The sequence below is a fragment of the Scardinius erythrophthalmus genome, assembly GCF_964197995.2.
Source record: "Scardinius erythrophthalmus genome assembly, chromosome: 15".
Lineage (NCBI taxonomy): Eukaryota > Metazoa > Chordata > Actinopteri > Cypriniformes > Leuciscidae > Scardinius > Scardinius erythrophthalmus.
This window is the reverse complement of record NC_138235.1, coordinates 30524828-30552710: the sequence shown is the minus strand read 5'-3', so window position 1 is coordinate 30552710 and position 27883 is coordinate 30524828. Positions and strand designations below refer to the sequence as shown.

Genomic DNA, 27883 nt, shown 5'->3' with positions numbered 1-27883 from the left:
ACAAACGCTGTTCAAACAACCATATCTCAATCTGTCATGGCACTTTTCCACTAAAATCCGTTTTCCTGTGATTCCCAATCGATTTTTCCCTACATGGAAAAGTGCCTGCTGTATGTTGTTTCAGGGTCTGTCTCCTTTTCCGTGTGTCTTGGAGTGAGCCAGAAGACAATTCCACTCTAATAAAACATGGAAATTCAAAGAGGTATGTGGAATTTTCACTTAAAGGGATAGTTCACCAACAAATAAAATTCTGTCTTCATTTATTCATTCTATGTAATTTCAGACCTGTATGACTTACTTTCTTCTGAAAAAAAAAAAAAAAACCACAAAAATAGATAATTTGAAAGATACCCATATATGAAGCCAATGAAGTCTAAACCCCAATGTTCTAAATTTCCCTTTTTTGTGTTCCACAGAAGAAAGAAAGTTATTTGGAACGACAAAAGGTTGACTACTGAAGAAAAAAAAATCATACAAATTTAAGAATTTTTCTCGTTTTCCGGTATAAATATTTAAATATACCTAATTCAAGATACATTAACTTGAGAATAAAATGGCTTAAGATATCAAGTCTTGTTTTCTGAAAAAAAAAAAAAAAAAAAACGTGTGTGTGTGTGCGTGTATTTTAACTATCCCTTTAAGTGAAAATACCTATACATTCCTCTTTAAATTTCCATGTTTTATTCGAGTGGAATTGTTTTCTGGCTGACTCCACTTGAGTGAGTAAATGATGACAGAATTTTAATTTTGGGTGAACTATCTCTTTAAGGGGACAATAGAACAATGTCAGCAGTGCAACAGAATGAGCTTGGGACAGTTTCTCTGACCTGGACCAGGATCCAGAGGGTCATCTCCCAAAGTGATGTCCAAATATAATCAGATGGTGGGGGTCCACAATCTACACACACTCACACTCATAAATACACACATACCAGAGAAAGACAGGAAGCAGGCAATAGTTGGACAGGAAGAAGGGAGTGTTGGCTATCACACTGTGCAGAACACAGGCTCCCTGTATTGTTTCCTGCGTTTTCTGGCCAAAGTGACTCCAGTCTCATTTGTTCTACAGGATTGCAATCCAGATTCCTGTGAGCTTCTAGGCATTTGCCTATTTTGAGACGGGAACTCGATTTGCACCTCCTGAATGTGCTTGATAGACACAATCAGCGACTCCAGTAATCTCCCATAATTCCATGCATTGCTCAACAGCTGCCTGTCACTGTTTCATTTGGCTTGGCATTTGTTTGTTTGTTTCTTCTTTTAAGTCCCCATTGATGACATCAACGTTACATTATTTTGGCATCAGACGTGAACACAGGCCTGGTCTTGGTCAGTCTGATCACTGCTTGTTTGAACAGGCCCTTAGTTTCTGTTTGGACAGACAAGGGAGGAATTTTGTGGCCATTACACATGTGTCGTTTTAGCTTATTTATAGATTTCAGAAGCTTTTGTCATGACAGTTGTCGAGAAGAGGAGCCAATGTAAGTTATGTTGCCATTTAAAAACAGTTTGGGGATTTTGGGGCTCAGCTGCGCTCATTTGTTTGCAATTTAGCTTCACAAATTACTATAATAACTCTTTAAAGTTTTATACCTTCACATTCACTATTTATTACTGATGCTTCAATTTTTATAAACCCCTAATCCAAAGTATTAAACTTTAGTATGTAACTCATCCCACAACATGTGTGCTTCTAACATGAATGATACTTTTTTTCTGGTACAATAAAAAGTGCACCAAAAAAAAACATCCTATAAACTTATATTGTAGAAGAAACCTGAGCCAATAGCCGCTTTCCGACCGGAGGAACCTTTTCACAGTTCCTAGAACTATTGGCAGAGCCCGTCTACGGAGAGCCTTCCCACTCCCTATTAAGTCCTATTGTACCGAATTTTGGTTGTAGTTCCACCAGAGTTCCACTGGGGGTGATCGCCCATGAGTGCAAAATGAATGGGAGTCTATGGGGCTAGACGGCTAAATGTGTCTCTTTCACCCGATTGCCGTTGAGAAATCTCAGATTTGATTGTAGGTTTTGCAAGTTCAACATGGGTTATAGGTCGAAAATTGAATGAACGAGTACCTATGTCCTTTCGAATTTCTTACAGGTTGAGTTGTTGTTGCTCATAACACCCTAGCATTCTGCTAATGAACGCTGATTGGTCAGTGAAGGACTGATTACGACCAGAGAGACCGATTGATGGCATCGTGGCATCCAAATCAGGACCAAAAAAAAAAAAAAAAAAATCTCGTCTAGCACGTGTATTTACCTGTGTCAGCTGTGTTGTCGATGCCTCGAGTGAAAAGAAAGTGCAGAGCGCGAAAGCACCAAAGTGACTGAAGGATTGCCGTAAAGCAGTATCTCTGGTCGTACGATGTGTATGACGTCACTGACACTTTAAAAGACTTTTTGAAGCAAATAAGTGACTCTAAAAAATCTAACACCCAGCAATGTGTAATTTCTTTGCATCTCCTTTCGAATACAACATTCAAATTACTAGACAAAAAATTATATCCTGAGAAAAGTGGATTTTGATGGGTATAGCGCCATAGACCTCCATTCATTCTGCACTCGTCCTGTGAGCGCCCTCGTATGGAATCAGAGTGGAACTGCAACCAGTTCAGAAGCCGGAAGTGTAATGAGAGTGAAACTTCTCGCCTTATTAGACATTCTCTGCTATTGGCTAAAGTACCCGGATGTCGGCGTGTTCGCACCGCAGGAACTAGGAACGATTTTAGTTCTAGGAACTCCATATGGAGGAACTAATTTAGGTCCTACTTCAGAGTAGGGTCTAAACCAGCACTGTAGGGACTACCCGTGACGTTAGCGTACACTGATTTACCGAACGCACGCGGAACACCAGCACCCGCCATTTTTAAAACAGCTAGAATGTAAACACACAGATTATAGCCTATATATTTACTTCAGAAACTAACTATACAAACATGGAAAACAGTGATAGATGGGTCTCTAAACCTTTATGCTGAAGAGAAAATCCAACGCAACTTTGAGGGGACCAAGTCAAACATGATTATGTTTATCTGCCCAGCTAGCAACACTGGACATCAACCACACGGCATAGGCTAATAACCTTTTTTTCATATACTGTCTACTTTCTATAACAGTTCTATCTAATAACATCTTAAACAGAACTGTTAGACAGATCACTAACTAATAAACACAGAGAATGCAAGCATTGTTTGCTCTGGCGTTCTCAGCGCCGCCAAAATAAAGGTCCGTCGCGCCGTCAAAATAAAAGTCACCGTGCTTGCGTCACTCCCTTAGCCCTCCTACCAGTTCCTATGGCCACTTGGCCAGTGCGAACGTAAACAGCAAAACCGAGTTTGGGGGAGAGTAGTTCTTAGAACTGTTTAGAAGTGGACAGTTCCTAGAACTAAGTTCCTGTAACTACTTGGTCAGAAAGCGGCTATAGAGACCACAGTAACAGTGTTTCTTATGGGACAGTAAGGAATCCACCTAGAAACCATCCAGGACACCCTAGCAACACCATAGCAACGCCCTGGTAACCACCCACTCCACTTACATGTAAATCAGAGACTTGATCATGCAGTCACAGTTATACGCTGCACCAGATCGCTAACATAATGTCATTGTGAATTATGAACACCGAACAGATGCACAACAGCTTAACCGAAGCGTCACCGCATGCAAACCGCAGTCACACAACCACAGGTTTCTCCACCCCACTTCCTTACTGGAGTCAGGGGAAGCTCAACACTCTCTTCAACTAGACGTGAAAAACATCCCCAAAAATCTAGAAACATGTCCACGGTGCAGATGCTATATTACTTGAGTTCATACTTTTTGCCATTTAACAATATGAGAGAATTTGCTACTATATAGGGCTGATTGATGTATCAAATGTATATATATAATATTAGCCTATAACAATATATTCGCAATCTGGTGATTTTTGCGTCAACCAAATATTCAAACTGTCCATTTTAATGAATCATATTTTTTACTTCCTGCATACATTTTTTGAATTTAACATCTGTTTGGTCAAATGATGGATCAGCCTTTCCTATCCATCCTCTGAAATTCTTAAAAGGCTTCCTCTTTTTCCACAAAAGTGGAATTTATAATGTTATAAAAGACTGACATGTCAAATAAATGCTGTTCTTTTCAACTTTCTATCCATAAAAAAAAAAAACATGGGAAAATGTATCATGGTTTCCACACAAATATTACTGCACAGCTGTTTTATTAACATTGATAATAGGAAATGTTTCTTGAGCAGCAAATCATCATTAGAATGATTTCTGAAGGATCATGTGACACTGAAGACTGTAATGAGTAATGATGCTGAAAATTCAGCTTTGTTATTACAGGAATAATTAAAACTTTAAAATGCATTGAAATTAAAAAAAAAAAAATTAAAAGCAATTTTGGTAAGCATAAGATAATTCTTACAAAAATATGTAAAAAAATCTTATCGACCCCAAACTTTTAAACGGTAGTGCATGTATACATAGAATATCGTTCTATTTAGATAAACTGATTTTAGCTATCAGCCCCATTTATTGCTTATATGCATGAATATAGCTTAACCATTCCATGTGGAAGTCATCCTCCTTCCCAATGGAATGCAAGTAACATTGTGGCAGTTTGTGTAAACCATCCCCCCGCTTACCCCCATGGACTGAAAAATAACAAGGTCACAAAAGGTCAAGTGCCTCTGACCATTTACCCACCACCCCCGAGCCTCATGATGCCTGAACGGTGCCCTCGGCCACAGAGACGGTCTGTTTGTGCTCTCGTGAGGCTGCTGAGCGAAGGAATATTTACATGTTCTTTTCTGTGTTCTCACAGGCGTGGCTGTGGAGGGAGGAGGCAGAACATACACGCTATGAGGCAATCCCTTCTCAAAACCCCTGAGACTCTGAAAGAAAGAGAGGAGGAGGAAGAAAAAGATGATTAGCCTTCTCGATGGTAATTTAAAACAGGTGTCTGAAAGGGGTTGTGTGTGCCTTTGTGTGGTGCGAATGTGCAAGAATGCTGTATGTTTTCGTGTTCCATCTTATGTAAACTAAAACGACAAATTCCACAAACAGGAAATGACAGGAAACAGGAAATATCACAAACAGGAAATGCATGATGGCGCTTGTAAGGTTTATCTCCCCAACAATTTCTTTATAGGCTGGTGTTCCATAGTGGCTAAAGGGCTGTTGAATAGAAGGTTGCTGGTTCAAGCCCATTAAGGAATGATTCATAAACAATTGCACCCCTGATTAAGATGCGTAACCTGGACCCCCGACTGAGCCTGGTTTCTCCCAAGATTTTTTTCTCCATTCTTTCACCTAAAAATGCTATATAAATAAAGGTGACTTGACCTGACCTCAAGTTGCTCCAGGATGAAGGAGAGTACAACACTTTAGGGTCCAATTCTCACTATTAAGTTGCTTATTAGCATGTATATTACTAGGATAATGGCTGTTTATTAGTACTTAAAGCACATGTTAACGCCTTATGCCTTATGCATCCCTTAATCCTACCCAATACCTAAAGTTAACAACTACATAACTATTAATAAGCAGTTTTTAGGAGTTTATTGAGGCAAAGGTTGTAGTTAATAGTTAGTTAATAGTTAGTTAATAGTGAGAATTGGAAACTAAATGTTGCTTTTTCATATCTCAGTTATATTTCGTTAAACAATCAACTTTGTCTTTTCTCAGATGAGAAATAAAAATAGACAAAACTGAGGCTAAATATTAACTCTTTCCCCACCATCGTTTTTATTTTATTTATTTATTTTTTTTTACCAGTCAGCGCCAACATTTCTGATCATTTTCATAAAGCTTTCATGGCCCCCAGAATAGTTTGTTGTGTGAATATCTAAACATACAATATATTCAAAGAAAGAAACAACAAATTTTTTTTTAATCAGTACTCAAATGTGGGTGTTTCATAAAAAGCTACATTTTGAACAAAAAGCTGAGAAAATCAAGTTTCTGTCGAAGATGTCTGGATCGGATTCAGAATGATGATCAAAACAGATTGAGTAGATTGAGTCCTTCAACACCTCCAAAGCTTGCACACGCCTATACCTCTTCCTTGGTCGGCATTTCATTCGGTAACATTGGGCAGTTTTGATTTATACGCGGTTTAATGTTTGATAATCATATTCTACATGTGCATAAGCAGGTCTTCTATCGCTGGTTTCTGCTGCTTCTTTGCTTGTTTTGAATCCGGAGATTCTGCACTATTTCAGAAGATGCGTAATAGTGTCCCATACCGTATGCAGAGAAAACATGGATTGCTGGAAAATTCAGTCAATGGCGGGGAAAGAGTTAAGTATAGAGCTGTGAAATCAATGTGGCTGTATTTTATACACTGAACAAAATTATAAACGCAACACTTTTGTTTTTGCCCCCATTTTTCATGAGCTGAACTCATGATCTAAGACTTTTTCTATGTACACAAAAGGCCTATTTCTCTCAAATATTGTTCACAAATCTGTCTAAATCTGTGTTAGTGAGCACTTCTCCTTTGCCGAGATAATCCATCCACCTCACAGGTGTGGCATATCAAGATGCTGATTAGACGGCATGATTATTGCACAGGTGTGCCTTAGGCTGGCCACAATAAAAGCCACTCTAAAATGTGCAGTTTTATCACACAGCACAATGCCACATATGTCACAAGTTTTAAGGGAGCGTGCAATTGGCATGCTGACTGCAGGAATGTCCACCAGAGCTGTTGCCCGTGAATTGAATGTTAATTTCTCTACCATAAACCGTCTCCAAAGGCGTTTCAGAGAATTTGGCAGTACATAGAAAAAGTCTTAGATCTTTGAGTTCAGCTCATGAAAAATGGAGGCAAAAACAAAAATGTTGCGTTTATAATTTTGTTCAGGGTAGATAGATAATTTGATGTTGGATGAATTTAAAAAACATGTCCATTTGCACTCCATTTAATCTCAAAGCTGTCTTGAAAAAACAATTAGGATATTTGATTTGCGTTTTGTCTTTTACTACGGGGATTGTAATGAGTACTTCAAGTTGCTTTTGATGAATGCATGTGCTAAATGGATACTTGCATACTAAACAGCCCAAAAAAAAGGTTGATTTTTCATGTTTCTGTCTGTATAAGAATAAAAAATGATCTACTCACAAGTAGAAAACAGATGAGTTTTCCTTTGAGTCATGGTCACGCTAAGTGCCTGGAGCATCTTGCTTCACAAAACCATACCCACAGGAATTAATTTACAGATTTGTTCTTTTCATTTAGAGCATCAATGATACATTTCAAGACGCATTGGCCATTTGTAACTGGAGTGCCTTGTACTGTTCTTTGAACAGCTCAGGTTACATGTGGTTCCATATGTGGAGTCTTGGCCGTGCAGTCGGACCCTCCTCACACCGTAGTGCTAGCGGTCCCACTCCACCCATTGCTGGCCAGAAACTGGATAGCCCAGGTGGATGTTGTGTGCTTGAGCCTATCAATCATTTCACTTCCAAACTCCCCACACACCTCAAAAAGGGAGGGAAAATGAAAAAAATCAGGCTTGTGGGAGGGGGACACATGTTCTCCGCTCTCTCTCCCATCTGGCCGAAATGTTTGACAAGTAATTTTGCGAGCAGTCCCCAAGAACACACAAAGCTGCTCACACTGCACTGTTTCCAGATGTTCTCCAAGCGGCGCCAACACACAGATACATGTGAACGGTTTCCGCCCAGTCGCACAGAGAAGAAATGAAAGTTTGTCTAGGGGAAATGGGATTGCGTGAGGGTGTGTGTGTATTTAGATGCATGGGTGCATGTGCGTGTCGGCTTTTTCAGCTTCCCTTCCGTTTTTTCCTTCTATATATGTGTGTGTGTTGGTATTTTTGGGTGATTGAGGGTTAAAGATGACTCACTGTATTACTCATTGGTCCAGGGACACACAAATTCAGCGTACATGACGCCATGTGCTTTCACAAGCTGATCATCAGTGAACAGAGTATATAGTCTGCAGAGATGAGAGAAGAAAGGACACATCATAGTTAAAATACCAAAAGGAATGCAAATCAGACAAGCAAAATAATTTGATGTGTTTTGTTTTTTACCTTTTCAGGCCCATGGACCCCCCATAAAAACTCTAAGACAGCCCAGATTTTTCTTTTTTATAATGCAAATTATTATAAACTATAACTAAAACTTTGGAAGCCTATTTCCACATAAAATAAATGTGATTGTGAGTTTAAAATAAGAAATAGTAACATTGTGACATTTAAAGTCAAATTATGAGATTTAAAGCTGCAATTGTAAGATATAAAGTCAACATTACCTTTTTTATTTGTTTCCTCAAATAAATATTGAGGAGAATGCATTGGCAGAATGCAACTTACGTGATAATGTACAACAACAACAACAAAATAAATATGGAATATATTCTTTAAAGGAAATCCTAAATGTTTTGTATATGAACCTCCTGTGGACCAACAGATGAAAATGTTTAAAATTACATCATTAATCAATCAATCAATCAACCAATCAATCAATCAATAAAATCAATAAAATTTAAACAGATTCATTTCTCTGAATCTATTTGGAGGTTAATTGGTGGCAGCCTTTGTAGTTTTATGAATTTTCCAGAGAGATTTGAAGAGACTTTTTCAAAGTAATGAATATAAATATACAAAATAAATATAATAAATATACAGCAACATACATGTTTCAACTCTTCTTATACTATCAAATGCACACAACATGAAGGAGGTGGCCTTGCCTACAAGACGGAGGAATGACGGTAGGAAGAGAGAGAGAGAGAGAGAGAGAGAGAGAGATGTGGGGGGAGTGTAGAGGGGCCATATAAAACCCCTGGAGCACAAGCCATGCTTTATCTTGTGACCCGCTCATTTCTGTCTCAGGCACAGGAAACCCCTAAACTCTTTCAGCCCTGCCCCAGCGCCTGCATACACACTCTCTCACACCTCAGCGTGCTCAGAGACCAGAATGGCTGTACGAAGAATGAATGAACTCTGGAAAACCATGGCTCTGGCTTTAATGTTCGGCTTTCTTTTGCTTCACAGTAAGTTTATTTGAAGTCTTTTGTAAGTTTATTTTGTGTATTACATGCAGCGTTTTATCATTGTTTAACCGTTTGCATCCTTTTTATGTTCTTATTATATATTTTGTATAATTTTTTTGTACAGATTTATAGGAACATCTTTTTTCCTTATAATTTGTCAGGATTCATCATTTTGTAAGCTGTATAAAAGCATCACTGATTTTGAGATCTAATATAATGTTTTATTTAAAAAATAGTCTCACCTTGATTGATGTGACACCCAGCAGTTTGTAGTGTTTACTCAAAGGAGACTAGCGGGAGAATCTAAAACAAAGGGCTCTGGCTTGGAGTGGAAACATGCCGTTGATCGTAATTGCGGGCTATATCCTGCTCTCTGTCTGGGTGGAGCTGGCCGAAACATGGGCGTATAATATGTGTGTTTTAGGGACTGAAGAGTTTGGGAAAGCCTGGAAACTGTCTGAGGAGTCTGTTAAGCATCTTTATCCTGATTTCTATGACTGCATGTGGTGAAATCGTCTTAGCAGACGTACGAGTGGATTTATTGTAGACTGAAATGTGGACCACAGTGTTTGGTTCATGTTCTCCTGAAAATAGATGGATGTTTACATTATTAGCCAGCCACAGGGGTGAAGACAGTCATATGTAAATGGCACTCTCTTTCCAGTGAGATTCCAGGGAGCTCCGTTATTTCAAAAAGGAGTAAAAAGAGCTGGTTTGTAAGTGACGCCCATGTGGGCAGGGCAGAGCTGTACGCCCCTTTTCCCAAGAGGTGAGAGTAATGCCGTTTAAACGGGAAGTCTGGTTTAAACACAGTGCAACTTCACAAAAGCGTGGTGGTTGAATTAAACATCAGAAAATGTTACAGTTAAAATGTAAAAGAAAACAAATATTAAAAAAGAGAAGACTATCACTTTATATAAGAAACTACAAAAATGCACAAACAAACACTCACACAGCACATCATCAGTTTTCAAGCTAAATGAAAAATTGAATTAGGCAGCCTGCCCCCCTTGTTAGAGAAGAGAAACCAGCGAAGTTTGCCAAAGCTATGTGTAATATGAAATCTGAAGTTAACATGCCCTATATTCCTATACAGTTCTCCTCAAATGTACTGCTCAGTGGTTTTTATAAAGAGTAATGTGAAACTGTAACCCAGCTGAATTCATTAGGCTGTAACAGTCATGCTCCCGTTAAGACTTTGGAGGTTGCAAGAAGTCACTGTTAAAGTGAAGCCTCTTCCCCTCCCCAACAAGAGGCCGCAAAGCACTGTACGTTTCCATTCCCACCAGTCTGTTAAATGCTTGGCACTTTAGTGCAATTGGCACTCCTGTGAGACTTTGCCAATGGATGGTCAGAACATAGCAGCACTCTTCAGCCAACCATGGAAATACGTGTGTATCAAGAGGGAGCAGGTCCTAATGTTGCAGATGTTGGTGCGCCATTAAAGTTCCGAAATTGCATTAAAGTTCATCATATCCAACAGAAAATCTTAAATGCTAGTTATAAAGATTCAAACTGATCTTAGCAGACATTAATCATAATTCTTAGTAAATCTTAAGTAAGCAGTATAGGTTTAAGATCATAAAATATCACTCACTTTAATTTGTTAAGGGAAACTTTTCAAGTCCTGCCTCCTGGACAATGTTTCTTGTTAACTGACTGCAAATTATTTTATGCAGATTTAAAGACTCTTATAAAGAAGTATTTATTTGTTTGTTTGTTTGTTTTTTGCCATACAAGCATCTATGGCTATTTTATGGCAAGATTGATGTATTTTAAAAGTAAATAGTGGTAATTAGTAATGAAAATCTTAAACTGACTCTTACTGACTCTCATATCAATGTCGCTCTTGTGGCATATTCAGCTCATTTCACAAGATTCCATGCATCACTCAAAGCAAAAATTTTATGTTAAAATTTATCAAATTTCACTCAACCTCATGACATTTAAAACCTGTGTTGTCTCCAATTTCTCTTTAGACTGAAATTTAAGTTGTTAGTCACTAATAATCTTCCACTGTAGTTTTTAAATTTAATTTGCACTCATTAAAACATTGTTCACATTTCTTTATATCGTTGTGCACTAGTGGCTAAATATTTATGCATTTTGGCAGACGCTTTTATCCTAAACAAATTACATTTCTTAAAAATAATACAAAAATTATATTATAGAATTAAACATCATGGTTGAACCCACTTCAATGTGTGCTATTAAAACACAATATTAGAAGGGCATAGACAGAATCCTGAGGAGTGACCAGTTTTGGTTGAGAAAGCAATATTCTGTTCATGTTGTGTTGGCAGAATTTATTATTATAGCTCAAACACCCGAGGTCATGGGTTTGACTCCCAGAGAATGCATGAACTGATAAAACTTATCCCTAAAAAGCATCTACTAAATACATAAATGTAAATTTACAAAATGAGAAAGACTGATCTGAAAAACCTTCAATTTATAATAACCGAATCAGCGGTTTCAGTATGTGGACACTCATCCACACGCTACAGTTGCTGCAGAATTAAATTAACCGAAGCTAAGTGGCTAAAAAGGGTCAAATTACATGGTGTTTGAATAAAGCCTCAGAGGAAAGACTCAGAAGATAGAAGTACTGCATTCCAACTGGCCACCCACTGTTCAACTGTGACAGTGACCTCCCATTGCAAGTATTGCTCTTTTAGAGGCGTAACCTTCCTCCTCTAATGGATGGAAAAGGGCAAGAAAGAATGGTTCGCTATGACAGCCTGTTGGCAAATGTGTTTAGCTGAGCTCACATTCACCCCATAGTTACGTTAGCCACCCAAACGACATGCTAAATTTCAGTTACCACCTTTTCCCATGTTGTGAGTTCAGCCATTATACACCCTGGTAGCTATGTGGCATTTCAGTGGACAGATGCCAAGATAACGGTTGGTGCCGCCCAAGCATCATGTAATATTATTAAATCTGGCTGTGTTTTGAGCTCAAAGGTGAGTGAGAAAACACTTTAACGCATCTTTAGCTCCTTGGCAGACCTAGCATCCCTGATGCAGGTATTTTCCCAGTCCTAAAACTGCTACTGTGGTGTATTACAGTTAGATATATGGGAAAAATCCAAGGCCTAGATCAACTGTACCAACAGAAGCCAAATCATCCACCCTGGTCTGAACCAACACATGGGAACTCCCAAACTGCACAATGCAGGATGTTTAAAGGGACTATTATCACACACATTTTTATTGCATTTGCTGGAAGAGCAGATGCATATTTTCATGGGTTTAGTCACACAAAGATCACATAGTCAAGGCACAAAGGAACAGGAAGTCCATGCATGCCAGTGCATCATGCATGATAAAAACAAAATGGATGGCAGGGGTCACTACAGGGCAAGGAGTGATATAAGCTTATATTTATGTGTACCTTAGTTCTGGAATATTCTCCTTGGCTGACAATGCGCTTTTTGGCCAATAAAAACATGCAGCTGCCAGTTTCTCATGGCTTTTAGCTATTGCCTGGCATTCCAGCAGTCCTAGGCCACTTCACGTCACATTCGCAAGGGTGGGGAGCATATACACAAATGCTGTAGAATATCTTACATCACTCCGATTTGGGTGTGCTCAGTCTCACTGGGCTTCTCAGTGCATATTGATTGAAACTGAAAGGGTGGAAAATTAACAGTTCATTCTCAGATTATGTGAAAAGATCATCTGTGCAAACAGTAATTATGACAAGTTGTATGTTTACATATTTATGTCCATCACCACACTTATAATTAAGAAAAAGATACAAAACAACTATTACGTATCATATTAAGAACTAATGTAAACTATCAACTAACAGTCATGTTTAATTAGCTGAACATCATCTTAAATGAGAAAAGATAATCTGGAATCATATCAGGGTTTGTTGTTGCTGCTTTTGTGAGTCTGTTTTTCTGTAGTTCCCCTGGCACTCCAATACAGTTTTGCAGTTATTGCGTTTCTCACAGCTGGCATTCAGCTTCCAACTACTCTCACTCTGACACAGCGCTCTGGTAATACGAGTATCCAAAAACCTGAGTCCAAACATTAGTGTGTAATTAGCCTGTGGTACAACAAAATCTGTAACAAGCGGAAACAAGACACTAGCTTGGACCATTCTGCTGGTTGAATCATCATTAGTCAAATAGCAACTTATAAAGTGAGTGCAAAGTTTCAGCTTCACAGAAACTCTAGCTGTAACCTTCAGGATAAAATCTGTTCATTTTGATGAGAAACTTGTGCAACATCCTGTACCTAGTCATATGTTTGACCATAATTAAGGTTAAAAAAAACTAATCTTTTAAAAAAACTTTTCATTTTCTTATAGAAAAAAGAAAAGTTTTTAAAATATTTTTTTAATGTATATATATATATATATATATATATAGTATCTAACATAACTAATAGTAATCACAAAATATCTAATAGATATCACAACAACAAACACTGTTTGTGCTTTTGATGTGTACAAAGATTGAGTTATATCATTATTTTTTGTAATACTTGTTACATGCAAGTAACTTTATGGAGAAATTTGCAGTTTTGTGGTGGTTTTCGTCATTTTGCCTGAGGAACAAACAGAGCTAATGTGGCTTGGCTGAGCCTCTTTAACCAGTGGGGTAATTAATGTTCAGCAAGCAGCACAACACTGGGGCAATTCTACCTAATGTTCCCTAATTGAAAACATAAGATTTTATCCTTTGCTTGCCATCAAAAGCACGAGGACTTTCTCACAGCAGTCTTTCCTCCTTAACCACAGTGTTACAGAGCCCAGGGGATTTGTTACGGTTAGCCAGAAAGTGAGAGAGGGGGCAAAACCCAACCCCAGTTTTTCTTTTGTGTGATGAAAAGTAAAAAAAAAAGAGAGAGAGAGAGAGAGAGAGAGAGAGGCTCAATACCCCCTCATCTTTCTGTGGTGGCCTTTTCTCCAAGCATTGTATAAGCTGAGCATGGCAGTGGATCAAACATTTAGATATCCAATTACATTGTCTGAATCAATCTGCGTGATGATGTCAAAGAACAAGAGCCTGGAAATGGTCCATGGACATCTGCAACCACGCAATGCTTTTGGTGCTGACAGTGAGCTGCAAAAAGTGCAGGCAGCTGGCAGCTGGAGGGGGGTGACAAGATCATGCCTGTTTTGGACAGTAGGGGTGCTATTTGAAAAAAAACAAGGTTTGATGTATTAAAAACACCAAAATCTGCAACATTCATTAACTAAACCATTAATTAATTTTTTATAGTATCTGTACAGTATGGATCTAGATGGTTCTTATGGAAATGAACACAGTAAATGAGACACTATTGTAGTAGAGGAATCCACTAGTACAGTAGGTGGTCTATGTATTAAATATACATCTCGAATTGGGTCCAAAGAGGTCAGGAATGGGATCATTACTGTGTGCATGTTTAACGCACTGTCTATGGTTTCTATCTGAGATACCTACATCCTGTCTGGCTTGGGGAACATTCCACACCTGACACTAATTTGATTAATTCCTTCTCCCCGTTTTTGTTTTGTCAGAAAACAACAGAGCTATGGGCTCATTGCTAAGTGAACTCTCAGGATCAGCATGCTCGCAAATGGAAATAGTTATCCGGTAGTTGGGGTGGATAGAGTGACCACTGGATTTCCTAGTGTGTCCGTTAAAAGAGCCGATGAAGTTCTTTGACCTATAAGAAATAATGAGAAATAATGTTTTGTGACTTCCACTGTAAGATTTTTTAAATAAACCAATGAAAAAGACTCCAAATACTATTTTAAAAAATAGTTAAATGCGAAATGAAAAAGCCAAGTTTGTCAGAACAAACTTTAAACGTTGGCTTGATAAAGTTGTATACCAACTCTCTCCCAACAGAGAAAATGAATCAGACAGACAGACATCGATAGAGCGAACGATTGATAGATAGAACCATAGATAGAACAATGGATGGATGGATGATAAATGTTAACATAACAGGCCTGCTTAAGAGAGAGGATTGGGCTGTAGCTGATTCTGATCACCAAGAGATGCTCTCTCTATGGCCTGGGTGGAGAAGCCATGATTCCCAGGCTGCCGTCCAACTTAGCATACTGCAGACGTCAGGGCCTGATCTTTAAGCACAAAGTACACTGGGAGGAGAGTGATTCCCTTGAGATCTAGGCATCTGGTGATGGAGAAAGATGGACTCCACCCTGCTGGACAACACATTAGAGATTAATAGTGTGATTACCAACCCTTTTGAGTTGCCTACATCCGTCATCACAATCTTTCCTCTTTCGCTGAGCTGTTTATTTAGGTTTCTCCTGTTTCAACCAGACCTAGAGATAGGAGAGAGATAGGAGATCTTGAGATGACCTTCTGTCCTGCAAGATAATCACGTCACAGATCTGAGTGAGGAAGGGAGAACAAGAGGAGGTCTTTGTTAGGAAGCTATCCCAGAGTTCAACAAGCTTGTGATTTAAGCATTAATGCGGGTATTTTAGAGATTAAAGACACTCCCTTATGAGCCGTGAAAAGGCAGATTGCTTATCGCTGCATTGCCCCTGGGGATTGAGTTGAGGATACAGACCAGAAATCTTCTAGAGACATGTCTTTAGATTCCCAGAAATAAATGTCTATGGGAAAATTACAGTGACATCATTTTTAGTCTTATGAGTAGACCCATGGGACCATTTAAAGAGGCAATGATCAAAACATGACTTAAAATGCTTTGAAAGCCACTGAAAAAAAGGTCATTTGGAGTTCTTCTGCCGTCTTTCTAGCTCAGCACAACTCCATATACTGTAGATAAAAAGAAAATAAAGCACAATTCTTGAAATCTGAACCCTACAACTAAGACGTAAAGGTACAGTTGCCTGGAAAATGAAAATTCTGTCATCTGCATAACTGTCTATTTAATGAGGTACTTACTTTAAAATAACCCAAACATTTTAGGGGCATCTCTCATGTTTCCAGGGAATGTGGAAGAAGGAGGCTTTAACTCTCAGGTTTATATCAGAGCTGTCAGGACGTGTCTGGCTAAGCTTACTGCCATTCGTCCATTCAGACACAGCTGAAAGGACTGGGGATTTTGGGGAGTCTTTGCCTAAGATTGTCTCATTACATCAGACCAGACGTGCCAAAACACCATCGAATGGATTAGAGCGATTCAGAAATCTGGAAAGCACATTTGGTTCCTGTTGTGTCACTTTCCTTAGGAAAACAATGATTCTGGTCATATTTCTGTTGTACTGTTGGATGAAAAACATGCACTGAAGCAGTTAGGTGGAGCCACTCTTCCAGATCTCTGCTTATGCTTGCTGTCGGGGCATCCAGAAGTCAGTTTGATTACCAGATCTCACTGCCACACAAACTGTGAAATATTAAATATGTCAAGAGGAATATATCATTTGGGATGAAAATATTATGGGATGAGTTGTATGCCCTTTGGGGTTGAATTATAACAATTGACCAACTTCATCGAACTAGAATGTGCATCCTACAATCTCTAATTTGTATCATACTACCATGGTGATCACGTTAATAAAGATTAGTATGATATTACTAAGTATGATAATACTTGCATGACTGAAGTTTGTTTAGTAGCTTTGAAGAGAGACATCACGGATGTAAATGCAACAGGCATTTCATAAAGCATTTTGTAACTTTAAAACTATAAAAAAGAATTGCCAAGATAATCATCAGCAATTGATGCATTATGTGTAAAATGTATGGATTTTTACACATAATGCATATTATGCAGTAACAAATGTATGTAGAACATTTATTAAAGTCTACATAAAATGTATGGACAAAAATATATTAATTTTATGCATAAATAAATTGATGCATAAAATGTAAGCATGCATTCAGACACTTTAAAAACTGGAAAGTGCTTTCCCAATCTGGCGAACTCGGATTTGACTAGCTGACTTCACGCAACACAAGGTTTTCATCAGTCCAACTGGAAACAAAGTTGTGTCCACAAGGTTTAATCAGTTGTCTGGCTATGAGAAACAATATTTATACAAATTGTCTAGGATGACCTCATTCACCTCAAAGATTCCCTGCTATTCGGATGATGATGTTGTACCACAACAAAAGCCATGTCCCTGCACAGAACAATACCATGAAAACACACTTTTTGGATACTGTTTGCATTTGCATTTTAGCTTTAACATCTAGATAAATAAACCGAAAATTGCATATGTATGATTTGGGATGCACTAATTCTAATCTCATAGACATACCATTTAAGACAGAAAGTTTGGAAAACAGGATGTCGCTACTTTGTGTGAAACCTTGTGCGCTGCTTTTAGAAGGGGTATTTTGTTGTGTACACTTTACACAATTAAAGACATTTGTTATCATGCACGTTAAAAAAGAATGTTGTGCTTCTCATTTGTAGAAAACACACAAATACAGAAGTGTACAAAGGCGTATGCTGGTCTTGTTTATGTGATATTAGGAGAAGAGGGAACATTCTTCCTAACGGTTATTATATCAATAAAAACATGTCAGGTTTTGGCTAGTGTAAGTCGGTGCTTAGTTTTTATTAACATTTTTAAGAGCTGTAGGATGCATGCCCAGTTCAGCCAATTAAACTATATAGCCAGCCACTCACAGTATCAAGCACGATAGACCGGCTTACAAGACACTCAAGAGTGTTTCTGTAATGAAGGAGGGGAGCTTCTTGCTGTAAGTGCGGGCGAGTGCTATCATGGTGGCCATGCAAATCACAAATCACAAAATGCTAAGAATCACAAACAGCAAGCGAGGTATCATAGCAATCAATGAGATCTGAGCTTGACCAATCACAGATTGTCATTTCTTTTGGTGTTTTAACTAAAAAGATTCATCAAGGTTCATTGTTTCAGCATTGCTGCCTTACAATACAGTGGCATTGATACAGTCACACCTGTTGAGACAAATGTAGAATTAGTTTATGATCAGGGTGTGGCGGATATCTTTGTATTGCTAGGTAGGAAAACACAAGACCACCCAGCATGAGCTCCAGATAGCATTCTGAAGCCTGAGTGACAACGAGTTTGACGGCAAGACGTGTGGTGTCCTAAATGACACCACAAAGTGTTCTAAATTTAAAGCTCAGCTGCTCAAATGCCCAATGGCAAAAAAAAAAAGTAATCAACCCTTTGCTGAAAAAAACTTAAAAGTTATCCTCAATCAACAGCATTTGTGCCATGTCAATTACCACCACAAAAAAAGGATTTCCACTTGTCCCGTTTCCTTTAAAAAAGAGGAAAATTCTGGGTTACAAATTTTAAATAATGGAAGAGAAAGGGGCTAATAATCAATACATGTTAAAATATTCATTGTTTCGATAGTTTAGTCACAAGTGTAAACAATAAGCATGACTGTAGTTCTAAAAAAAATTTGCTTATAAACCTTTTATGTGTAAACTTATTTACTTAATTACAATTTTACTCAAATACTGTAATTCATCAGTTTTAACAACAGAATTAACATGTTAGTTTTACAATTACAATAATTTAGGCTTTTAAATCAAACACTGACTTTAATTGTATTTCACAGTAAACTCAAATTTGCGCTTTGATTGACCTGAACTTTTATTGTCAATCAAAAGTGAAAACTCAAATATTTTACTTGAACACAAGTTCATTGACTTTTGGATGTGGTGTAGTTAGTTGAGGATGCAACACCTAAAATAACCAAGAAAATGTACGTTACGCCCAGCCACGCGCTTCCTGCATTCCACGCCTCTAGACAAAACTCTTTCTTAAGGAGTGTGGTAATGTACAAAGCCAAAGGTCTTGACTTTTCGAGGGTGATGTTTATTTGCTCAGTCAGTGACGGCAGCATTACCCCCCTGCTTAAGTTATTAATAATGCAGAGTGGCTGTGCAAACAAGGCACATTTTTGGAGAGGGTGGAGACAGAAGGGCATTAAATAACAGTCAAGGAGGGGCCAGGCCTCTTCTCAACCTCAGGGTTCACCTACCACCCACATGCTAGCAAACACTGTGCGGCAATCTCTGGATGAGGAGCATCTGACACTCAAGTTAAACCCTGCAAGCCCTTTGTGATTTCGTAGTAGCCTAATATATGAAATGAAGGGGTGGCGTGGAAACCTTGATTAAAATCCAAACACTAATGTTTCACAAAACGTTTTAATTTTTTTTAATTAGGATTGCATGTATCACTGCTACGAATGCATAATTTTCAGCACCATGGCGAAATAAATCCGATTTTACCCAAGTTGTGAATGTGAGTTTGCAGTTTGTATTAAATGTGATGCAATAAAACAACATCACATTCTGCACAGAAAAACAAACACAGTATGCAACCAGTGCAATCTGATTCAGGAACAAATTACTTTTAATGAACAAATAATTTTTAATGAATCAAAACAGCATAACAGCGTAGCCCCGTCACAAACAAATGACTCCTATGAGACAATTATTTTTTTGGTGAATCAAAAACATACATATGGCACAACCAGTTGTATGATACCCGAAACAAATGACTCTTTGGTTATTTTAATGAATATTTGGTAAAGAAGATAGAGAGAGAATTTCTTGTGTCAAAATGGAAATATATCTGAAATGGAAACTGGAATCAAATCAGAATAAAATTAAAAACAAAACAAATCAAGAGCTTGTCAATCAGAATCGAATGTGAATCAGGAATACTGATGTGCTGTTCCCTAAAACCATGTTCATGATTAATAGAAACTATTGACTTCCTGTTTCAATAGGAAATAAGTCAACACTGAAAAAAAACTGAGTGTTCTGTGTCTGAGGTGATCTTAAAGCAAAATTAATAAGATCACATTGTAATTGCTGTTATGGGCGGCGCATTAATGGCAGCAACAGAAATTCTATCATGTTCTTCGTTATTTATGTAACATGCAGTCATTCACCAACTTGAGGTGGGAGTCCAACTTAAAGCTTCTATTATTTGATATTGAGCATTTTCTGTGTTTCCATGTAGGTTGTCAGGGACAGGATCCCAGTACAGCTGCTACACCAGCACAGGGAGTAACACTACTCACGACATTGGTGCCATCAACAGTCTCAGAAACAAACACAGCAGTAGTTCTGCCAACATCCTCAACCCCTGAGGTCAAAACTCAAACAACACCTGAACCAAACAAACCAAGTTCCAGTTACACTACTCAACACACTGGTATGAGCCATCAAGAATGTCCAAGAAAAAAAAAAGTAAAGTGTTTTAGTTGGAGAAATTACGATTGCATGATTCTTTTTATTTTTAGCTCCATCAGAACCCAGCGCCTCTGGCAACAGCAAATCCGCCACCCTGATTACATCCACACCAGCCCAGCCAGAAACCGCAGCCTCCAACAACTATCCTGAAGATATGAAGAAAACAGAGAATCCAATCTCAAATCAAGAATCCAAACAATCAGAAGTAAGTCATTTTGAGTCATTTTTATGGATTGGAATTCTGGGTGGAAAAAACAATGACCTGAAAAGAATGTAATTTGACAGATTAATTAAGAACTATAGAAGTTTTCTTTTAATTGATTATTGATCACTGATGTTCATTGGTCAACAGCTTTCATGAAGAATATGAAAAAAAAATCCAAGAATATGGTGACATTTTCCTAAACTCAACGTATAGTTATTAATCAACGGAAAAGTACCATTTTTGAATAGAACATCAATGCTGTGTTTTTCTTTACATGTCCCTTACAGAAAACAAGTATGGTAGAGGTACAGTGATGGTTACAGATGGTAATATCATGGCACTGATATTCAATTATATGGCACTCCAAATTCCTTCCAATAATACCATGGTACTTCTCCAAAAACACTTGGTAGTTTTATGGTTACTGTTTTAACCTATTTGGCACTCATTGTGATTAATTTAAGAAGAAATACCATGGTACTACCATATTTTTGGACATTTACCAAACAGTATCATGGTCATTTTGAAAGGAGATACCATGGTATATTATACAGTAATTTAAACTCCAATATACAGTATCTCTACAAAAGCTGAAGACTCTTTGCCAATCCACCCAAACCAGTGGACTGAATGACTTCAGATGTTTTCAGTTGCTGTCATCTGCGTCCGTGTACATTAGAAAGGAAGGAAGCTTCGTGTCTGAGAGGATAAAGTTTAGCAAGGCAGTTTGAGCTGTTGATGCCTGTGAGCTCAGATTAGGGAGATCCTGTTTTGTCATTCGCTATAAATAATCCCTGCACACAAAAGATGAATGAGTGGGAGAGAAGAGGGGCTTCCTCTCACTGATGCCATGCGGTTGTGAACCCAGGAAAGAGGTTAGACAGAAGAAGTGGGGGGGAGATGATGATCGTCTATGTTGGCAAGAACCGATCTGAGACCAGTGAAAGTATAGTTGGTGAGATAATAGTGTTGATAGGCCAGTCTGATGCAGAATCATTCATTTGTTTTCATCATGATAGGCATTGATCGTTCGGGCATGACACATCATAAATGCTTTGTAAAAGGCAGGGAGATGTGCTAAACTACAAAGACTCCTTCCTGTTCATTTCCTCTTTTTGTTTTCTGTATCAAGGGTTCGTATAAGGGACGCCTGTCAGGGAGAGTGGAAAATGTCTAAATTAGGAAAGCTTAGGAATGCTAAATATCAAGGGCGTTGAATTTAGTTGGGACGCTAGGGACATGTCCCTACCAATATTCAGCTGTACTGAATTGTTCCTAGCAACAATTTTGATAAAAAAAATGTAATTATATATGTAAACCACTGTTGTTGTCATTTTGGAAAAAAACTATACTCTTTCAAGTACAGGAACAAGTGTTTGAAACGTCCACGGTTCAGTTAAATGTTATAGTTAACCCTCTTTAACTTAAAGGAGAACTCCGGTCAATTTTAACATTGAGCTCATTTTTTTGTACATTTGGATTGCTGTCAATACAGAGAACAACGACAAAAATCGGTGTTGCCTACACCGAGTTATTCTATTTTTAAAATTTGCACCCTGTTGACTTCAATGGGGCAAGTACTAAACCTGCTTTTAGCCTCTTAACATCCTTGATGTGTCATTACAAGTGCACAGAAAATGTGAGTGATTCCTTCTGAGTGAACACGAGTGAATCTGAATGCAGTAGATGTGAAAGATATGGATAAAAATGATGTTATTTAAGCCAGCGCAAATACCTGTATTTACATCCTGTTTTTCGGTTGAAGTCCAAAGTAGTCGATTGCCGAGTTCACGCGCATGATCATAGGTAACTAAACCTATGCGCGTGAACTCGGCAATCGACTACTTTGGACTTCAACCGAAAAACAGGATGTAAACACAGGTATTTGCGCTGGCTTAAATAACATCATTTTTACACCATTACATCACACCGATTTTTGCCGTTGTTCTCTGTATTGACAGCACTCCAAATGTACAAAAAAATGAGCTCAATGTTAAAATTGACCGGAGTTCTCCTTTAATGTTGTTAAACCGAATGTATTAATCAAACTCTTAGGCCAAATATCCACAAAATTTAAAACAACACTTAAATAAGAGGGCGCGGTTTATCTGTCAATCAGATGCGCATGAAAGATGTGTTCGTTTTCAACAGTAGTTCTTTCAGAATCATCATTGGTTCAAAGTAATAATTAAATATTAATAATTATAATAAATAATAAAATAATTAATATGGACAGAGTAAGGGTCTAATGCTCTATTGTTGATGACTTCCATTGACTTGGAAGTCAGTGGGGTCGGCCATTCAACTGTTTGGTTACCAACATTCTTCAAAATATCTACTTTTGTGTTGAGCAGAAGAAATAAATTCATACAGGTTTGGAATAATTTGAGGGTGAGTAAAAGATGACAGAATTTTCATTTTTGGGTGAACTATCCCTTTAAGTGAGCATTAGCATTATTATGTAAAAAAAATAATAATAATAAATAAGCATGCACAAATAAATATCCCATATCTACCAATATCAGTTGGTTGTACCAATATCAGTTATTTCATCAAAACAGACCTACGACAAAAAATGCAACAGCCATACTGAATCAACATCCCTTAATCAAATACAAATTATGACTCAAAATGCTGTTGAATCTACACAATGTTCAAATCCCTCAGAAGATGTTAATATATTGGTGTTTATGTGTTTCTTTACAGTCGAAAATTAATGCAGAAGAGAAAGGCGCCTCTGGGTCTTCTCCTGCAGTTTTCGTGTCTGTGCTGATGGCCGGCTTACTGCTTGCTGCCATAATAGTCGGCATATACTACTTCAAGTGCCATCGCCGAACCAACGGCAAAGGCATAAAACTGGTGAGTCCCCAAATGAATGGCCCAAAGAAACATCCCTGATCATTAACTGTAATATCCTTACTAACTGTAACATCCTTACTAATATCAACACCAAGCAAATCTTTAAAGCAAATTTACACATTCATTCATTTCCTGCTTTTCCTGCTCAAATCGATGACTTCAACAACTGTTTCTACACTACCGAGTGTTCCCGATCAAATTCCCATTTTGAATGTGTTATGCAATCATTTTAATTGCAAAGTTTAGCGTATTTGGTAAAGAAGTGTTGCCAAGCTTGTAATTAAGAGGGAAACAATTGGCAGCATATCAGTGCAGCGCAGTTCCTCCAGCACACGCCCAATCTAATGTTCAGAACCACAACACATGCAAACGAAACACGAACTGTTTCATCTCCTAGCCAATAGTTCTAAGCTGTTTTCCTTTTCTGCTAAATTATGTCAAATTATGAAACTGAAACAAAGTGCACTCCATCGGACCTCAAAAAGAGGAATAATAAATAAAATAAAACATACATACATTCGCAGGCTAGGATTTCATGAGCCATATGCTGCTCAATGAATGCTTTAGCTTTGAAGATGCATCATGAAATATATTCCATAAAATAAAAATTATTTTATGGCAGTTTTCATATTCTGCTCCAAGAACACATCGACCTTATTTCAAGGGTCTTGCTCATCAAGTCCTAAGTGAAAATGATAAATCTGATTTTGTGCCTCTTTCTTTGAGATGGCACCACAAGCAGGGCCGGTTCTAGACATTTGGAGGCCCTAGGCAAAATTCATGTTGGAGGCCCCCCACCCCCAATAAAAAACACTTGAAACAAATATGATTCCTAACCTTTTTATTTATACAACATTTAATTTTAAATTTAGTATATTTTTACTTACACAGTACATAAGTTTGGACAAATTACTATTTTTAATGTTTTTGAAAGATGTCTCTTATGCTCATCAAGCCTGGATTTATTTGATCAAAAATACAGAAAAATAATATAGTGAAATATTATTACAATTTAAAATAATGGTTTTCTATTTTACTATACTTTAAAATATATTTCTGCGATTCAAAGCTGAATTTAGTGTCACGTGATCCTTTAGAAAACTTTATAATATTCTGATTTATTATCAAATGTTAGAAATGGTGCTTAATTTTTATTTTATAACATGTGATACTTTTTTCAGGATTTTTTGATTATTAAAAAGTTGTTTTAAAAAAGTTTTCACTATCACTTTTATATATTTAACACATCCTCGCTGAATATTCCTGTTTTTTTCTGTATTTTGATCAAATAAATGCAGGCTTGTAGAGCATAATAAGAAACTTCTTTCAAAAACATTAAAGATAGTAATGGGTCCAGACTTTTTACTGGTAGCTACTACATCAAAATTTATCTAAGGTAATCTCTTTTTTGTTTAATGAAGATGTTATTGTTCTTGTTGTTATTTTTAGCTGTTTTATTCAGTTTATTCACAGTTCCAGAATCCCACTTCAGTAGATGAACATGAACCTGCTTTTATAATTGTTTTCATAGCTGCGTTATGGGCAGGATTTTTCCCTCCCATTTAATCAATATCTGCAGATATTGTCATATTATTAATATCAGTAATATGATATTATGTATTGCATTGCTACCTTAAATATGCTATACACAAATCAAGTGGAAGAGAAAGATACGATCGCTACTGAGCAGGAAAAAAATTCTAATCTAATATTCGTATAGGCTATGATGTCAGGGTATTATCTAATCATCAGCATCAGAATATAGAAGATAGACCCATAGATATGAGATCCTTTATTTGAAACATTTAAAAATGTTGCAGTGTGTTGGTTTTTTTAACTTTGAATACAAACGTCTTGTCTTTTACTTTTGTAGCTTTTTACTAGTCAGCTCCTAACGCGATGTTATTCGCTGTACGCGCAAATTCAAAGCGTCGCGTCTGGGCACGTTAGACGCTCGCGCTCTTTTAAACTCGTAGACTAGACAAACAAAGCGGTGAATGATTTTTCCAGAAATACGCTGATCTACAGTAGCCCACACGTTTATATTTAAAATACATTGCAATCACTCCAAAATCGATGACCTGCATTTCGAGCTGTGCTTCTTTGCGTGCCTATTTAGGCTTTTGCTTCGCACTCGTAGCACCTGATGGATGCGTTCGTTGACCGCCTCTGACCGCCGCTGACGTCCCCTCGGACTTAACTGGCTGGCGCCTCTATATATACAGTCATGGGCTGGCGTTAATGTGACGTAATGTAACAGTCTATGGTTAAGATAAACATCGTCACTATTTTTAGTTAATTAATACATTTTGAAATAAATTGTAGATAGGACATTTGTACATTTTTTTTGGTTTTTTTGTCCCTCTGTCTGGGCCCCATCCCGCCAATCGGGCCCTAGGCACGTGCCTAGTTTGCCTTTGCGTTAATCCGGCTCTGACCACAAGGCGCTGTTCACTTGCAGAAAGCAAGCTTCTGGAGGGCACTAATAATAATAATAAATAGCAGAAATAAAAAAAGTAAAATCTGTTTGTATCATGTTTTCCTACAGGCTGAGGAGTCTTACATGGCTGACGAGGAGAACCAGGGCAACACTCTGGTGTCTGTGGCCCCTCTGAACCAACCCGAGCCCCAGGAGAAGCCAAGTCTTAACGGAGAGTCACAAGAAGCAGTGAAGCCCCAAACTCCCCCTGCTGCCACCAATGGCCACTCGACCACCAAGACGGCAGACACAGAGCTGTGAATGAGCCGTTCTGCCAACGAGGGTCTGTGTGAAACGCTCATTTCCTGCTTTATAAACCCAACTCAATCTACTGCATATTGACCTTGGCCGTCAGAAGGCACAAGGGAGACAAAGACTCAAATTCCCACATTTACATGTAAATATTATGCAAAATATTCCATTTAAAGTCATACAGAACAAGTAAACATTTTTGAATCAAAGTATGGCATACACATATATAAAATAAAAACAACTGGTCAAGTAATCCTCCTCCTTATCTAGCAAAATAAATGTCAATGCTTGAATGCTATATGAAAGATTGTTGTGATGCTATGAAAGTTGTAAAATGCCAGTTATGACAGTGATGATTTATAACAAGAACATCATATAGGCTAAATTCAATCAAAATATGATGCAAGAAAAATCGTTTTAGTCCAAGAGGTGCAACCTTGAGTATAACACTACTGTGGGGTGGGGAACCTTTCCCATGAGTCATTGCTGGCTTCCATAAGAGCAGCCAGGGCTGGAACATAACACCGGGAGGATCCGTGCTCCTGTCCCAGCGCTCTAAAGCTTCCAGCTGAGTGTAAATCACATCACACTATAAAGAAACTCTCAGAATCCAATGGTGCACGAGTTCTGTTTTTGTTTGCTTTGGGTTGTCTGTGTGTTTCTAGACTTATGAAATGTTCTATATGTTCTTCTTGTGTACAGTATGATCTGACTAGTTAATAGTCTTGTATAATTTTGTTAATATCACTGCATGACAAAGTAATGATTTCTGGAGTTGGTGAGCATGAAAAAATCAGTTTAAGTGTACACGTGAACTCCATGTCATTGCTGCGAACAACCCTTAATGTAAAATCCAACAAATTAGCAATGCTGCAAAGCCCGTTAGCACTCAGGGTAACAGCTAAATATTATCTTACATTTCTGGATTGAGTTACACCGTACTTTGTAAACCAGTATTATGCTCTTTTTGTAATATTTTTTATTCTAGGTATCTAGATGTAGTGTTTATGGACTGAATGACTGACTTAATCGTTTGGATGACCTGCCTTAATTTTTAGAAATTTCTTGGGTGGGTGTGTTTTACTTTGTATCTACATTTGCTACTACACTGTACATAAATCAATTAGCATAAACAAGTACGTAATTAGTTGCAGCCATTAAACCCTGGAGTTTAGGCCTACCCATCGCCTTTAGTTTTAGTAGATTCACTCCAATACAATGCAATTTTCAACCCATATCTTGTTTAAATACTTCACACTTCTTCACAAGATTTCTGACACAAGACTTGACTAACCCTTTGTGTCAAAATTGAGTGCTAGAGCGACAGTGGTATCTCTTGAAATAAACCGACAGAAAATGAAATTATGTTTTAAGGTTCAATACGAATATATGAAAGTACATACATATGAATATCATGTCCTTTATTTCAACTATGACATTTTGTTTTAACATTCCGGTGTTCAGTCTTATTTTGGATCGGTGTACTAGCATTGTGTTAAACTGATGTATGTTTGTGATAGGAATAAAGTTTTGGGAAAAAAATCAGTATGTGATCACTAATCATTTCTACTTTACCCCAGTGAGACCTCGTCTTTGTGTGCCTTGGATCTATATGATACAATTTTTCTTTTATTTGGCTGCTGGGCTGTTTACTCAAGAGTTTCTGTTTGATATGAAATGCACACATATGTTCTCACTCCATCTCTCTCTTTCATTCCTGTACACACGTGCAAAGATTTGGATGGTCTCTAAAGGCCATTAAAGCAAACAGATGGTTTGTATAAGAGACGGTGATGACATCATAATGCAGGGATTTGGGTGGGGCTCGGTGGTCCCTAATCAGTTTAAGAGAAAGCAAGTCAGCGTTTATGTGTTACTGACTGCTGAGTTCTGCT

At 37.8% G+C, this 27883-nt stretch overlaps 1 protein-coding gene across 1 annotated transcript; it reads left to right on the top strand.

Moving 5' to 3' along the window:
• Positions 1 to 8758: 8758 nt before the first annotated feature.
• On the top strand, positions 8759 to 27533 carry cd34 (CD34 molecule). Its single transcript, XM_081387048.1, has 5 exons — positions 8759 to 9031; positions 19961 to 20155; positions 20244 to 20398; positions 23105 to 23257; positions 25806 to 27533. Exons 1-5 carry the CDS (start codon positions 8956 to 8958, stop codon positions 25995 to 25997), a joined length of 771 nt encoding a protein of 256 aa, XP_081243174.1. The 5' UTR covers positions 8759 to 8955; the 3' UTR covers positions 25998 to 27533.
• Positions 27534 to 27883: the final 350 nt, after the last annotated feature.

Excerpts from the sequence above, each read along its gene's own strand:
- cd34 (XM_081387048.1), top strand. The coding sequence starts at position 8,956 with ATGGCTGTACGAAGAATGAATGAACTCTGGAAAACCATGGCTCTGGCT. Across the intron at positions 20,156-20,243 it reads TTACACTACTCAACACACTG|CTCCATCAGAACCCAGCGCC; the intron begins GTATGAGCCATC and ends TTTTATTTTTAG. Across the intron at positions 23,258-25,805 it reads ACGGCAAAGGCATAAAACTG|GCTGAGGAGTCTTACATGGC; the intron begins GTGAGTCCCCAA and ends GTTTTCCTACAG.